The sequence below is a fragment of the Otolemur garnettii genome, unplaced genomic scaffold (assembly GCF_000181295.1).
Source record: "Otolemur garnettii isolate 467f Iridium unplaced genomic scaffold, OtoGar3 scaffold00018, whole genome shotgun sequence".
Lineage (NCBI taxonomy): Eukaryota > Metazoa > Chordata > Mammalia > Primates > Galagidae > Otolemur > Otolemur garnettii.
In genome coordinates, this window is record NW_003852413.1 from 11,996,545 (window position 1) to 12,013,331 (window position 16,787).

General features: G+C 36.7%; 1 protein-coding gene across 1 annotated transcript in view; it reads left to right on the top strand.

The window, feature by feature from the left end:
- The window catches only part of ABCA9 (ATP binding cassette subfamily A member 9), a 64,449-nt gene extending 60,261 nt beyond the window's left edge, over positions 1-4,188 (top strand). The window contains exons 29-30 of the mRNA XM_023511210.1: positions 3,311-3,366; positions 3,500-4,188. Of these exons, the coding sequence (XP_023366978.1) occupies positions 3,311-3,366; positions 3,500-3,598 (155 nt within the window). The 3' untranslated portion in view covers positions 3,599-4,188. The remainder of the gene's footprint in view (positions 1-3,310; positions 3,367-3,499) is intronic.
- Positions 4,189-16,787: the final 12,599 nt, after the last annotated feature.

Sequence of the window (16,787 nt, forward strand, 5' to 3'; positions counted from 1 at the left end):
TTAGAGGAAATTTTGTTTATCAGGGGAATATTTGCAAAGGTCCAAGGGCCGTGCAATTACCCAGGACTGTTGCAGCAGGACTGTTGGCATTCTCGGGTCCAAAGGGGCCAAGCAAGGAAGCCGTGACCTGTACATGGAGTAGAGTCACGTGGAACTGCCCACCTGGAGAGGGGCAGTGACCTTCCATCAGGGGCACAGCTGGTGTCAGGGAGGGAGTGAAGGAGTTAATGCTGTGACCTCCCTGCTCCTCTCCGCCCCCTGCTGGGCTTGCCATTGGTGGAACCCAGGAGGAGACATGACTCATGTCAGCCTCTGGGGTAGATAGTGGGGCAGAGGACAATGAGGGGCACATGATTTTCCAGCACAGAAAGTACCAAGGTGCCCTCTCTTAGCTTATCCTGCACAGGTGTTCTGGATCCTCTTGTATTATTTTCTGGTCTTGTGGTGTCTCTGCAAACATCTAGGAAAATGGGACAGTATTTCCATCCTGTTGTGTGACGACATAGTGCATTTGCTTTTCCATATTTAATCTAAATATACTTATTACTTTATCTTTTTTTTAAAAAATAGGTTTTTTGTGTTAAAGTGTATAATTTTAGGAATTTTATTATATTCACAGAGTTGTGCATCTATTACCATAACCAATTTAAGAGTATTTTCATCACCATGACAAAAACCTTTCACCCCATCTTCTTTGGTCCTAGGTAACACTAATCTACACTTCTTTCATATTGTTTCAATATTATCGTATTTGATTTGTTTTTCTTTCTTTTATTGTCGGGATTCATTGAGGGTACAAGATGTGTCACACACTGAGACCCCACCACCCTCCCTCCTTCCTTCTCTCTGTTCTTCCTCTCTCCCATCCTCCTCCCTCCTTCCCTCCCTCTGCTCTCCCCTTTCCCCACCCCCACCATGTCATTAATTGTCATTAATTGTCCTCATATAAAAATTGAATACATCAGATTCATGCTCCTCCATTCTTGTGATGCTTTGTTAAGACTAATGTGTTCCACTATTTTTCTTTTAATTTATTTTTAATTTTAGTTATTATAGGAGTACAATCTTTTGTTACATGAATCTCTTTTGTCCAGTGTATGTCAAAGTTGTAAGTGTGCCCATCACCCTGATAGTGTCACTGTACCTGTTAGGGTTGAACTTGCCCCTTCTGTAGTCCCCCATCCCACCTGCTTGCTTTCTCTTTAATTTTACTACCAAATGTGCACATGGGTTTTGATCAATTAGTTACCGTTTAATAGTGAGTCCATGTGGTGTTTGTTTTTTGGTTCTTGCCATACTTCACTTAGAGGAATGGTCTCCAGTTCCGTTCAGGTTGTTACGAAAGTTGCTCATTCACTATTTGTTTTTTTAATGGCTGAGTAAGTACTATGTGGTATACATGTACCAAATTCTATTAATTTACTCATGTATCAATGGGCACTTCTGTTGTTGCTCTATCTTTACAATTCTGAATTAAGTTGCAATAAACATTTGAGTGCGGGTGTCTCTTTGATAAAATGATAAAATACCCAACACTGGGATTGCTGGGTTAAATGTTAGGTCTACTTTTAGTTCCATAAGTTGTCTCTGTATGACTTTCCACAGAGGTTGTACTAGTTTGCAGCCCCACCGGCAGTGTATTAGAGTTTCTTTCTCTCTGAGGTATGCCAGCATCTATTGTTTGGGGATTTTTTTGACAAAAGCTATCCTGACTGGACTTGGGTGGTATCTTATTGTGGTTTGGTTTTGCACTTCCCTAATGATTAGAGACATTGAGTATTTTTTTCATATGTTTATTGGACATTAGTCTATCTTCTTTTGTAAAGCTTCTGTTCATGTCTATTGACCATGTTTTTATGGAGTTGTTTGTTCATTTTCCTTGCTGATTGGCTTGAGTTCTTTATAGACCCAGGTTATCAGCCCTTTAGTAGATGTATAACATGCAAATATTTTTCCCATTCTGTATGTTGTCTAGTTACTGTATTGATTGTTTCTTTGGCTGTGCAGATTTTTAATTTAGTCAGTTTCCATTTGTTAATTTTTGTTGCTATAATTGCCTTTGAAGTCTTCTTTATAAATTCCTTGTCTAGGTAAATGTCTATAAGAGTTTTCCAGAATTTTCTTCTAGAATTCTTATGGTTTCATGTCTTAGGTTTAAGTCTGTTATCCATCTTTAACTAATTTTTGTGAGTGGTAAAAGGTGTGGCTCCTGTTTTAGTCTTCTACGTGTGGCTGTCCGATTTTCCCAGTGCCATTTATTGACTAGGGATCCTTTTCCTCATTGTGTGTTATTCTCTGCTTTGTCAAAGATCAGATGGTAGTATGAGGATGGTTTTATATCTGGGGTCTCTGTTCTTGTCCATTGGTCTATGTCTCTGTTTTGTGCCAGTACCTTGCTGTTTTGATTCCTGTAACCTTGTAGTATAACTTGAAGTTGGTAAAGTGATGCATCTTGATTTGTCCTTTTTGCTTACAGTTGCTTTGGCTATCTGGGCTCTTTTATGGTTCCATACAAAGCATAGAATTATTTTTTCTAGATCTGCAAAAAAAATGACTTTGGTATTTTAATGGGGATTACATTGAATCTGTAGATCACTTTGGGTAGTATAGACACTTTAACAATGTTGATTCTGCTGATCCATGAGCATAATGTCTTTTTTCCATTTGTTTACATCCTCTGCAGTTTCCTTTCTCAGTGATTCATAGTTCTCCCTGTAGAGGTCTTTTATTTCCATGGTCAAACATATTCCTAGGTATGTTATTTTCTTTGTTGCAGTTATGAAAGATATTGCATCTTTGATTTGATTCTCAGCTTGACTGTTGTTGATGTCTAGGAATGCTATCGATTTATGAATATTGATTTTGTAACCTGAGACTCTGATTAATTTATTCATCATTTCCAGAACTTTCTTGGCAGAATCCTTGGGGTTCTCTAGATATATGATTATATCATCAGCAAAGAGTAATAATTTGACCTCATCTGTCCCCATTTGAGTATCATTGATTTCCTTCCCTTATCTGATTACTCCAGGTAGGACTTCCAACACTTTGTTGAATAGACGTAGTGACAGTGGGGAATCTTGTCTAGTTCTAGATCTAAGCAGGAGCAAGACTGTAGTTAAGGGGGAGGAATCTGAGGAAGGAATACCTTATCTTTTAAGATATATTTGTATATTTTTCACATGACTTGGTAAACCTCCCTAAACTAAAAAAAAATTATATGTGTAAATTTTTTTTAATTTTTAATTTAATTTTTTATACTAAAACATTATACATACAAAACTCCTAATGCATGTTCATTCCTATGCAGTTAAACAGAACTTTGACCTGGAGGAGTACAGCCTCTCACAGTCTACCCTGGAGCAGGTGGGTCACTGTTAGTGACTTTAGATCATCCATGGTATATAAGTATTTCTTCATGTGTGCAAACTGCACTCATTTGGAGCAGTAGAAGACAGCTTGACATCCCTCTACTTTAATTTTTTTTTTTCCATTACAGGTTTTCCTGGAACTCTCCAAGGAGCAGGAGTTGGATGATTTTGATGAAGAAATTGATCCTTCAGTAAAATGGAAGCTCCTTCCACAGGACGAAACTTAAAGCTTTATATATATATACCCCATCTTTCTTGTTAAATGTATAACTCTTTTTAAGACAATATTTTGTAGCATTAATGTACCTTATCTCTTACATGATACTGAATACTTTTGAGAGTCATGGCATAATTTTTCCACTTAGTTTTTCTCAGAGCAGGATGAGGGGTGGCGTCAGTGAGGGAAATGGCAGAGCACCAGACTCCAACCAGCATCCAAGACCCATGTTTCACACAAGATTCAGCTTTAAGATGCATTTATTATAGGATTGTTTACATTTCTAAAAATGATAGAGATTGTTTAATTATCTTTCTCTGAACTTCAGATTGTTGAATATTTTCTTAGTTTTTTGATGAAAGTATAAATTAAGACATCAGTTTTATTTTAGGGAAAAGGGGAATCAATTTTTTACATAGCAGCACAGTATACATTCTTTGTAATTCTCTTTTTTTAACCTGTTGTTAATCCACTAATTTTTCTTTCCCATCATTTTATACATGTTAGATTGTAGAGTTCATGTTTTTTGTTTGTCATAGCTATAAAGGAAATTTGTAAACTATTAAATTAGAAAATTGAAATAAGAATTTGAATAATCAAATGAGTGAAAATTTAAAAAATATTTAAAATATTTAAAAAATATATATTGTGTGTAAGAGTTTGAGATATATTTCTAATTTTATGTTTCTTATGATACAAGGCTCTACTCTTATGCAAAGCACAAAGATCACATCATAGATCATAACTTCCTGTATGTATGTTTGTTTGGACCTATCCAACTGGTGATTCTATAAACACCTCAATGTAAACACAATATACTTGTACATTCTTTAAGTGAGTTGTTGATACTACTGTTCTTTTGTTGTTGATACTACTATTATGATTGCTAACTAATCGAACATTTGAAGGAAGATATGTGAAAGATCTTTATTTTGATACTACTCATTTCTTGTATCCTCTTAGTTTATGAAAGTAAAATATTGCCATTAACCTATGAGAATACTTCTATGAGACTTTGGAAAAAAATTTACAGATTTTTTATTTTAAGAAGAAGACATTGACCAGGAACCTTAACTCACACCTATAACACCAACACTTTGGGAACCTGTGATAGGAGGATCACTTGAGACCAGGAGTTCAAGAGCAGCCTAAGCCACATAATGAAACCCATTTCTACAAATAAATAAGTCAGCAAATAAGCTGTGTGTGATAGCATGTCCCTGTGGTCCTACCTACTCAAGAGATTGAGGTGAGGTGGCAGGATCACTTAAGCCTAGGATTCACAGTCACAGCATGGGAACAGAGCAAGACCAACTATGACTGCACACCAGCATGGGGACAGAGCAAGACCTTGTCTGAAAAGAAAAAAAAAAAAGAAAAAGAGAGAGAGACAAAGACATTAATATTGGTCATATTGATTCACTTGACTCTTACAAATCACAAAGGAGATAAATGTTGAAAACTGTAGTTCACTTTACTTATATTATGGGTAAAGTAAAATGTTTCTTGCAATGAACCAACTTGTTGAAGACTATGCCATTATCATTGTACATAAGCCTTGCTCCTAAATAAGACATCATTTTTTAAGACTTGATTTAACAGGACTAATGGTACTCATTAGACTGAGGACTTCAGTGAAGCATTTTTCAACAAGAAGGTGTGGATATGCTACAATTCAGAAGCTGACCAAGAGATGCTTATGCCATGTTAGTATTCTGAGAGTATGTTCCCAAAGCTAAAAAAAAAAAAAAAGAGAGAGAGAGAGAGAAGAAAAGCAATGCTAATAATCTTAATGAGAGTTTGTCAAGTAAAGGATTTATATATAACAGTTCTGCGAAAGAAACTGAAAGAGTAAACTTGTGCCACATAGAATTTCAGATAAACAGTAATTTTAGTAGCCTAGTATAGTAATGGCAATGTTATCATTTATAAGAAGTCTAAATATACATTATCTGCCAGATTCTGTACATATATTATTTTATGCAGGCCTCACAATATTATTACCAATAAATATTCTTATTCATATTTGCCACTGTGGGAGATAGAATTTCTAAAATGGCTCAGTAAAGGTGCCCTTGCCTTACCTCTGGACCCCATAAAGATGATGTGTTATTATACCATTGTCTCTGTTATGCTGCACAACACATGTGACATTAGGGCAGAAAGATTATCTGTGTGGCCTGATCGTATCATCTTTAACGGTAGAGAGCTACTTCCAGCCAGTGGCAGAAGGGAAAGTCATAGGGACTTGAAACAGGAAGGGGACTTGCTATTCTGTGTCTGTCTTTGAAGATAGTGGGACCACATGAGGAGAAATGAGGGTGCTTCTGCTGTGGTAGGTGAGAGGGGCCAAACCAAAGGGGAAAACTGAGCTGCCATCGAGCACTTTGTGGGATCAAGATACTGAGACTGTTGAGATTTGAGGGCTTCTTACAATGACAGTTAGCATTACATTGATTAGTACAGTAGTTTATGTATCAGTCAGAATGGTTAAGAGTGAAACACAGAGCACGTGTTTCTCATGCAGGGCTCTGATGCAATTGCCAGAGATTTTCATGCGGTCTGATGCTGCCTGTCTCCGCCCTGCCAGGGTGCCCCTTCTTGCCATCTTCTTACAAGTGTGCCTGTGATGACTCCCTGACTGGTTGACATATCCTTCCTCTCAGTCCATCTGCACCCACATCCTCAAAGTGTCCATCCACGCAATGCTACCTTGTCTACTATTGATGCTAATATAAACATTTTCTTGTTTTGATTTATCAATCTATATCTATAAAAATTTCAAAGCTAAGGAGTTGAATTCTTAGGTTAAAATGGCTAGCTAGAGAAATAGAACTCTTATTATAAAGGACTGGAAATACTTTACTGTCTTCTCAAAGATTCTCATTGGGCAGAATCTAACCCAAGACACTGTAAGTTGAGTGAGTTCACCCTTCCTGTTATTATAAAAAACTAGGAAGGAATGCCTCGACTTACATACACAAAGTTACATTAAAGTACAAAGTAAGAATAATTTATTCTGAGAACTTAATCAATGAAAACATTACAATGATTATGAATAAATAATTTAAATGACACTAATCTTATTTATTCTTACATAGATGGGAGTTTCTTCACAGTGGTTTGATTGACATTTTGTGCTGAAAAATCCTTTGTTAGGGGTGGTGTACTATAGAATATTTAGTGTACTATAGAATGTTAATGTACTAAGATTATAATCACTCATTTTATAATCCAGGCCATTTTCATTCTCCCAGTTGATCAATGAGTGGGAGCTAAAGAAGGCAGGTCAATGTCATCGGCTTTTATTCCTTTTATTTTAATAGCTAAAGTCTATTCACATCTCAGTTCAAGGGAGACACCTCCCATCAACTCAAGCACAAGTCTAAATATATTATGACCTTCCCATGGTAACCTATGAAAATCAATTCATATATCTAAACGGCTTATGATTATAATAACACATCTATTCTTACATATTATAAGAGAGAAAAGAAATAGAGAGATGAGTGTATGTCAACAAACCTGGACCTTATTATGCAAGTCTTTATATCCAATAAAATACTATCCAGCCATAAAAGAAGAGAATTCTGTCATTTGAAAGAACATGAACAAACGTGCAGGACATTATGCTAACTGAAATAAGCCAAGCAGAGAAAGACAAATAGAGTACTACACAATTGCACTCACATGCAGAATCGTAAAAAGTTGATCTCATAGAAGTAAAGAGTAGGATGGTGTTTACCAAAGGTTGGGGAGAAATTGGCCAATGACACATATTTAGAGTTCAATGGGAGGAGTAAGTCCAAGAGATCTATCATACGGTAGGGTGACTGTAGTTTGTGATGATACATTTTATTCTTGAAAAATGCTAAGAAATTGATATTAAATGCTCTTATCACAAAAATGATAACAAAGTGAAGTAATACATTTTTTAACTATCAAAAGCTAGCTTTAACCATCCCACAATGTATCTACACACATGATGTCTCCAGGTTGTAATGATTTGACTTAACAATTTTTTGACTTCATGATGGTGTGAAAGTAAGGCGTGTTTAGTAGAAACTGTACTTTAAATTTTGCTCTGTTCCCAGGCTAGTGCCAGGCTGCACAGAACTTTCTCATCACACTGGGCAGTGGAAGTGAGCTACAGCTGCCAGTCAGCTGTGCAATCTCCAGGGTAAACGACTCATAGACAGCCTACCACGTGCTGTGTTGCCAGTGTGGCAGGGTACTGTGTTTTGTATTTTCACATCCCATCATGTCTACAAAACAACCATTTTTGAATTATGACATTTTCAACTTTCATTGGGTTTATTGGAACACAGCTACATCATAAGGTGAGGAGCATTTGTATTTTGAAGTGCTATGTTGTACACAATAAATACATACAATTTTAAATGTCAAATAAATAAATAAATAAAATACAAAAATTAAGAAGAGAGAATGAAAAGAGACACTTTTCCAATTCCCTGGCATCTCTGTCACTTCATGTAGATGTTAGCAAAATGCATTTCCCCTGGCTGGTGAGTATCTTTTATAGATCTTTCCTGAAAAATCAAGCCATAACTTTAAAGTAGGGCTAAAAGCAATAAAGCAGGTCAGCAATCGAGAATAGGAAGGTATTTTCTCTTACTGTTTCCACTCTATAGCACTAAGATGAAGAGAGTGGTTATCTGAAGATATGATTAATACCCAATAGCCACAGGTAACAGATTTTCATTTTTATTTTTTATAGGATACAAAAGTCTAAGTTTATTTTATTTTAGAGAAAGGAAAGAGAGTGGGGGGAAGAGATGAGAACAAGAGGTAGGAGGGAGCAGAAAGCAGGGAAGAAGAGAAGGGAAGATCTGGATTTTCATTTTTGAATCTTTCTCTTTTAAGAAGATTGGTTTCTTGGCCGGGAGCAGCAGCTCACACCTGTAATCCCAGCACTCTGAGAGGCTAAGGCAGGTGGATTGCTTGGAGTTCCAATGCAGGAGTTCAAGATGCTGAGCAAGAGTGAGCGCCCATCTCTACTAAAAATAGAAAAAAATCTAGTTAGGTGTTGTGGTGGGCTCCTGTAGTCCCAGCTACTTGGGAGACTAAGGCAAGAGGATTGCTTGATCTGAAGAGGCTGAGGTTGCTATGAGCTATGATACCACAGCACTCTACCAAGGGCCACACAGTGAGATTCTGTCTCAAAAAAAAAAAAGAAAAGAAAAGAAAAAAATTAGTTTCTTGAGAAAATAGAGACTTTGGAAAACTGGTAACATACTAAAGAGAAAAATCCCCATTAGTTCTTATAATCTTGCCATCTAAGTATCTGATAGTTATAGCTAAGTAGCATTTGTTATCTAAATTGTTATTGTACTGAAAATGTATTGTGAATTTCTTTCTAGCATTTTGAAAATTATAGAAAGAAAAAGAGAGAGATTTATTAGTTTTAGTTTACAAGTTTTCAGAGATGATACATAACAAAATCAGGCCACTATTCTAAGTTTCCTGCTTGTTTTGAATTTCCAATCCTGGAATCTTGTGACCAATATTTTGATTATTATTAAGTGATCGATGCCTTGGAACTGTCTCCTGCCACACATAGGCTTGCAGCAAAATCACACACCACAGGGGGCGGCACCTATGGCTCAAAAGAGTAGGGTGTCAGCCCCATATACCAGAGGTGGTGGGTTGAAACCCAGCCCCAGCCAAAAACTGCAAAAAAAAAAAAAAAAAAAAAAATCACACACCACAGTAGAACATCCTCAAGTCCACATGACAGGAAGTCATCTCAACCTGCCACGTCAGCCACTGAGGGTCTGAGGATCCCACGTGTGCTTCAGCATCAGTTTGGGAGAGCAGCAAATTGGCACCTCCACTAGTAACCTACTGGAATTAATAAGGCTGTTGAAGTTTGGCACCGTGCTTATTTCAAAAAGCATGTACTGACAGACCCAGAGGAATTGGCAAATGGATCACACTAAAGCAGAGATACAGGACAAAACTGATGGAGGCTGACTTACTTGAAATCACAATTTTCACTATTCTTTCTCCCAGACTGTGTAGAATGTTTTCTCTCATTCCTCCGACTGTTGGTTTTATGCACACTTCCTATAATTTATCAAGTCAGTAGTTTTTGCTACTGCTTGCTGTGGACTTGTGATATGGAGATTTATTTAAGGAATCTAAGTGTACATTGCATATACACCTTTCACCCATACAACTCAAAAGATGGTGAATAAAATCTCGTCTGCCTCCTTCAAGACGGGTGAGTTTGCTACTAAACCAGGAGAAAGTTCTGTATCTAGTTGATCTGGTCATAAATGTGTGTATTTAATTTGCAGTGCAGTTGATAGACTGTCAATTGTCAAAATTACCAGATAATGTACTTTCCCTTGGTCAGAGGAAGGGCCACCAATCATGACCTGGAAAATAATAATATTAAGCAAGAGAGGATTGTCTTGTAAAACCCAAAACTTAAACAAAGAAAATAGTCACATTTGTATTTTGGAAAAATAAAATATGCAAACACAGGAGTGCTTAGAGGTTTGATGCTCCTGGAAGCAGGGCCCCACCAATCAGCTAACTGTCAGAAGTGTTAATGTGTCTTTGGCCAAAGAACAAATGTCATTGCCCTTTTTGTTTTCCTTTTTTTTTTTTTTTTTTTTTTTGAAAAATAAATTTATTTCAGGTTAATGTGAGGGTACAAACAACTAGGTCAAAATATTTGCCTTTGTTAGGTAGAGTCCCTCTTGTGGTTATGTCCCACACAAAAACAGTGTGCCAAACACCCCCACCCCATGCGCATTCAGTGAGAGCACCCCAATTTCCTCCCCCTCCCTTGTTACCCCTCCTCCCAACTTGAATTGAAATGAGTTTTTCTCCTATGTGGGTGTGCATCAGATCGTCTACAGACTTCATATTAGTACTGAGTACTTTGGATAATTGCTTTTCCATTCTTGTGATACTTTACTAAGAAGAATGTGTTTCCACTCCATCCAGGATATTACAAAAGATGTGAAGTCACCATCTTTTTATATAGCTGAATAGTATTCCATTCCTGAGTTGATGGGCATTTAAGTTGTTTCTGTGTCTTGGCAATTGCAAATTGAGCTGCGATAAACAATCTACTGCAAATGTCCTCATGATAAAATGATTTTTTTTCTTTTGGGTAGTTGCCTAGTAGTGAGATTGCAGAGTCAAATGATAGATCTAATTTGAGATCTTTGAGGATTCTCCATACTTCTTTCCAAAGAGGCTGTATTAGTTTGCCTTTTTTGGATTTAAAATTAAATCACCCCTTAATACCAAAGAGATTTTTCCTCATTAAATTTGAAGATTCTGTTGAGGTGTATATCCTGTCTTTCCAAATCAGTTGTCAACAAACATGTAGTAAGAAGATTGTTACAGACAGATGCAGATAGACAATAGGTAAATAACAGAAAATGGTGGGTGATAGATAACATTAATAGACAGACATATAAATGATAGATAATGAATTATAGACAGATGACAGGTAAATAACTAGGTAGGTAGATAGGCTGTGTTCCATTGTAATTGTTATGTTGCTAAATTTTAAAAATTGCTTTGATAGGGTGTTTAAAGTACTAAGTATGATAACCAGATTTTTAAAAATTTCTCTCTAAATTTTATAGTAATTATTTGCTTGCTTCTATTAGCTTATCTAGAGGTAAAACGCAGAACTTAAGGTAAGGAAAGTAAGTCAATTATGAAACATATAGTATAATGTTTGCCTTTGTGATTCACCTTGAATTTTTAAAAGTTTATAACTCATTGAGTTGTTCTTTTGGTTATTATTTATTTTTGAATCCAGACAGAGGAATGTGAATTTTTACTGTTCTGGGAGTTAGATCTTGTATAAAATAAAGACTTCAAGTGACACTTAAACATAAATTACTTTATAAAATTAAGAGTTTAAATGGAAGTTTTAAGTAAATATAAAATTAAAAAAAATAGTTTTTAGTGTATTTTCTCTGGGCTTTATGTTAAATCAATTTGAAAAGCACTAAAACTTCTTTCTTCAATGAATCTAACAAATCCAACACATAACACTACTATTTGTGGTGAAAGCTAATATTTGCTTTTGGGAATACTTATGCTTCTTCTTTTTTTTTTTTTTTTAAGTGAAACATGCATTTAATTGTAATTTAATGAAATGTCAGCCTTTACTAAATGTTGACTTTGGGCCAGGAATATGGTAAATATTTGCAACCATAAAATTATTTAATCTCTAAAACAATCCTAGAATACTGTTCTTAATTTAACACCTAAAAAAGCTGAGACTTGCGGAATTGACATGACTTAGCAAGGTGACATAGCTCCAGAGAGCTGTAAACAAACTCAAAGGTTGGGGAGTCTAATCTAAAAATTACGTTCCTGATCAGAAAATTATGAATCCAGGCACCCCTGCAGTATCTGTCCTAGCCATATCTATTGATATCATTAATTATAGACTGCCCAATTTAGAATTTATTTTTTAATTCATTGACCCCCTTTGGATAATATTTGTAAAGGTACTGTGGGCATTTGTCCCTTTGTGTAAGAAAGTTTAAAAGGAAGGTAGTATTTGGTCAAATGACCAGGCTGGAGAAATTTGAAATAAATTATTTTAAAATAGTTTTAAAATATGTTAAAGTCTTTATATTTGTAGTTTTTTTCTCTTGAATTACCAGTTTACCTAATTAAAAAAAAAAAGACATATAACTATGTATTTAAAAACAGGTCAAACTGGATTTGTGCAGGCACTGGAATTTTAAAGCACTCTAACTCTCACCTAGGCTGATTTTGGGTGTTTACCTACTATTTGCTAAGTATAAAAATTAAATACTTTGGAGGGACCCCTTTCAGGTTTATGATAAAAATAAAAACAAAAAATGAAAACCACGTATCAGGAGACCTATTTAGACTATTATCCTCTACTATCTATTTTCTTTTCTTTTCTTTTCTTTTTTTATTGAGACAGAGTCTCAAGCTGTCCCCCTGGGTAGAGTGCTGTGGCATCCCAGCTCACAGCAACCTCCAACTTCTGGGCTCAAGCGAGTCTCCTGCCTCAGCCTCCCAAGTAACTGGGACCACAGGCGCCCGCCACAATGCCTGGCTATTTTTTTGGTTGCAACCATCATTGTTGTTTGGTGGGCCCAGGCTGGACTCGAACCCACCACCTTAGGTGTATGTGGCTGGCGCCTTAGCCACTTGAGCCACAGGCGCCAAGCCTACTATCTATTTTCTATGGCAGAAGCTTAAACATCTAATTGGAATTTGGTGTTATTAAGGAGACATGTTGAGATTTAGAATCCTGGGATATCTAAATCTGGATTAGCTTCTTTCTTGCTACATGATTTGAGATTAAATCCCATAACCCATTGGTTACATGAGAATCAAATAAGAAACTACTTTTGTAAACCATGAAGTTCTTCACATAAATTATCCATAGAAGCAGAATATCAGGAGTAGCAATGTAAACTAGGTGAAGTTGCCTAAACAAAGAGCTTTTCTACACCCCAAATCTTACTTGATTGTATGCTGCTAAAGTTGTATGTGATTGCACCCCGCTGACACTTCCTCACAGGTATGTATCCCATACATTGAACCACTCACTCTCCTTTTAATAGAAATTTCTCATCATTAACACTTCTACTATGCCAGGGTCTGCAGACCATTTCGCTGGAGTGACAAGTTCACTGTTTGTACCACAGTCCAGCCCCAATGTAAGGTTCTTTCCTTCTCCAGGCCCCACTCACATACAGAGTCCTTCCCCATCAGTGTACGGGCTAGAGAAACAGTACTGGTTGTTGCATGTGTTGTCACCAGAACCAAATAGACATACAAATACTGACCTTTCCCACCCATTGGTCTTTTATTTTTGAAAAGATAGGCAGAAAGCCCCTGACCACTGAATGCATAAAATATTCATGGAAGTGAAGGGGTCCTGAATCTTCACAGGTCTTATTTATTTATGTATTTATTTAGACAGAGTGGCACTCTGTTGCCCAGGCTAGTTAGAGTCCTGTTGCATCAACCTAGCTCACAGCAACCTCAAACTCCTGAGTTCAAAAGATCCTCTTGCCTCAGCCTGTTGAGTAGCTGGGACTACAGGCACCCACCACCATGCTTGGCTAATTTTTCTGTTTTTACTAAAGATAGGGTCTTGCTCTTGTTTAGGATGGTCTCCAGGGATCCACCTGCCTCAGCTTCCCAGGGAGTAAGGATTATAGGTGTGAGCCACCATGCCTGGCCCCACATAGGTTCTATCTCCTACCTTTCCAAACAAGCCTGTCTCACTGAAGTCAACAGCTGAAAAGTCATCTCTTGCTCATCCTGTGTGAGTAGCATGATGTCAATTATGGGTCAATATGATGTCCTTGGGATGTCTCAGTGGTCCAGATCTCTTCAGACTGTAAGAGATTGGGAGGTTAACATAGCACTGAGCCAAAACTGTGTAGGAATAAAATTAACCAACCTGAGTAGGAACTACATTTGATGCTCTTTTCTAATTACAATAGAAAGGAATACACCTCACTAATCACTGTCTCAACATCACCTGCTCTAGGAACAGGTATCAAGTCTGACAAAGCAGCTGTACTAGGACCACTACTTGCTAGAGGTCAAGATAGTGTAGTCATTCCAGCTGGTTTCTGCAGGGGTAGGAATAGCAAATTAAATGAAGACGTGCTAGGGCACCACTCCTTTGCATCCTTTATCCCATTAATGGTTCATTACTCTCTGTTTTTGCCCTCCCCAGGTTGTAATCTTGTTCTTGATTGAGTGTCTTGGCTGGAGTGAAGTTGAGAGAAGTTACAGAGATGCTCAATTTCCTTTCCCCATCATGATAGATTCCTTACTCCACAGAACAAGACTCCAACATGGAGGTTATTCCGACTGCCAAATTCAGCAATTATAGGAGTATACTTGATGGAGAAATGACCGCTGAGTATTTACCTAGACCCAATGGGACCAGGTAAGGTTGGACATTAAATAGAACTCCTTTCATTACCTTGGGTTTATATTCTACCAACAGTGAGGACAAAGTGATACTTTAGATATCCAGGCATCAATGTCCACCCAACTCTGTGACCAATAGCCCATAAAATTTCTGAGGGTTTCACTGTCTCCATGGCATAATTGCCAAAGGAATGGCTGTAGGTCCCTCTGAAGAAAGGCTGGGAAGTATAATCATCACAGTATATACTTGTCACGATGTTGCTGGAGACTTTCTTTTAAGGGCCTGGCTTGTTCTTCAGCCAGTAGGTTCTGCATCTGAAAACTAGCTCAGAACTGAGAACTGAGCAAGAGATTATGACATTTTATTGGAATGATTTTGACCATGCTGACTCTCTTGCTCCTTCATTCCTGCCTGTTTTAGTTATAATTATTAAGAAGTGCTCTTTTTAGCTTCCTACCTATTTTATCTCTATATAATGATGAAGTTTATATATTTCACTTAAAATGGTAAAATATTGATTCTAAGTAGACTTTGTAAAGTTAAGTGTGTCCTTTGTAATCCCTAGAAAAATCACTAAAATAACAACACAATAGGTGAGGTGAAAGGAATATTATAAAAATCTCCAGTAACCCCAAATAAGTCAGGAGATGGGAAACAGAAGAATTAAAACTAGAAAGAAGAGGGTGGCACCTGTGGCTCAAAGGAGTAGGGCACCAGCCCCATATGCTTGAGGTGGTGGGTTCAAACCTGGCCCTGGCCAAAAACTGCAATTAAAAATAAAAAAAAACTAGAAAGAAGAGAGAACAAATTACAAACTGACAGTCCTGAATCAAAAATATCAGTAACTACATTAAATATAACTGGTCTAAACACACTATTTAAGAGACATATATTGTCAGATTACATCTGAAAATAAATAAAGACAAAACCCTACAATTCCACTATATGATGTCTACAAGAAACTCAGTTCAAATACACAGACAGAGCCATGAGCAGTGGTAAGCACCTGTAGTCCCAGCTACTCAGGATGCTGAGGTAGGGGGATCACTTGAGTTAAGGAGTTTAAATCCAGCCTGGGCAACATAGCAAGACCCTATCTCTAAAATAAAGAAGCAAATAAAATACATATATGTAGATGAATATAAAAGGATGGAAAATCTACAGCATGCAAACAATAATCAAGGGAAAGTCAAATGGCAATATTAATATCAAACAAAGTAGACTTCAGAACACTGAAGTTTCTAGAGGTAAAGAATTTACATGCTAATAAAAAATCAATAAACCGGAGCAGTGTCTGGAGCTCGGAGTAGGGCACTGGCCCCATATGCTGGAGGTGGCAGGTTCAAACCCAGCCCTGGCCAAAAATAAATAACATAAGTAAATAAACCAAGATGAGTTAACAATTTCAAATGTGTGTGTGCCTAACAACACAGCTGAAAATACTTCAGGAACAACCTGCTAGCACTAAAGAAAGTTTAAAAATCCCTAATTTTTGTTAAAATCTTCGACATTCTTTTCTCAGTAATCAACAGAACTAGGAGACAGGTAACTAGAAAAAATATAGAAAAACTTAAAAATATTGTCAAGCAACTAAATGTAATAGCTATTTACATCATACTCCACTCAACAACAAAATATACAATTTTTCAAGTGTATATGAGATATTCACCAAGATAGGTCATCTCCTGTGTCATAAAATAAAACTTAAAAAATTCAACATAGGAATTATGTTTTCTGACCTTAATAAAATTAAACTTGAGATCAGTCCTGAAAAGATAACAAGACACTTTTCAGACATTTTAAAATTAAATATCAACAATTCTAAATAATCTGTGGGTAAAAAAAAAATAGACAGTAGTCTAAACTGAATGAAAATGAAAGTCAGAAAAGAGAAAAGAACATCTTGATTATTTAAAATGTCAGTTAAGGCTAAGCTCAGGCTGCCTAGCCTAAAGCTCTGGGTAGAGAGGAGCTTTTCTCTGATTAAGCTGTTTAACTTTCTCACAGTTTCAAGACAGTCCTTTTAATTTTGGTATTAGCCACAAACATCTTGAACAGAGTAGAGAAAAGCTTACAAGTATTGAATTTCCTCTGTAAGATCACTCTTTATAATACGATACAGCCAGGCAACCAAGTATAAATGTCATTAGTTTGCAGGAACTGGCTGAATATTAATAAAAAGACAAACAGTCCAAGAACAATCACGTGGAACTGATGTTTGGCAAAGCCGATAGAATTGAGATCATAACCCCCTCTGAAA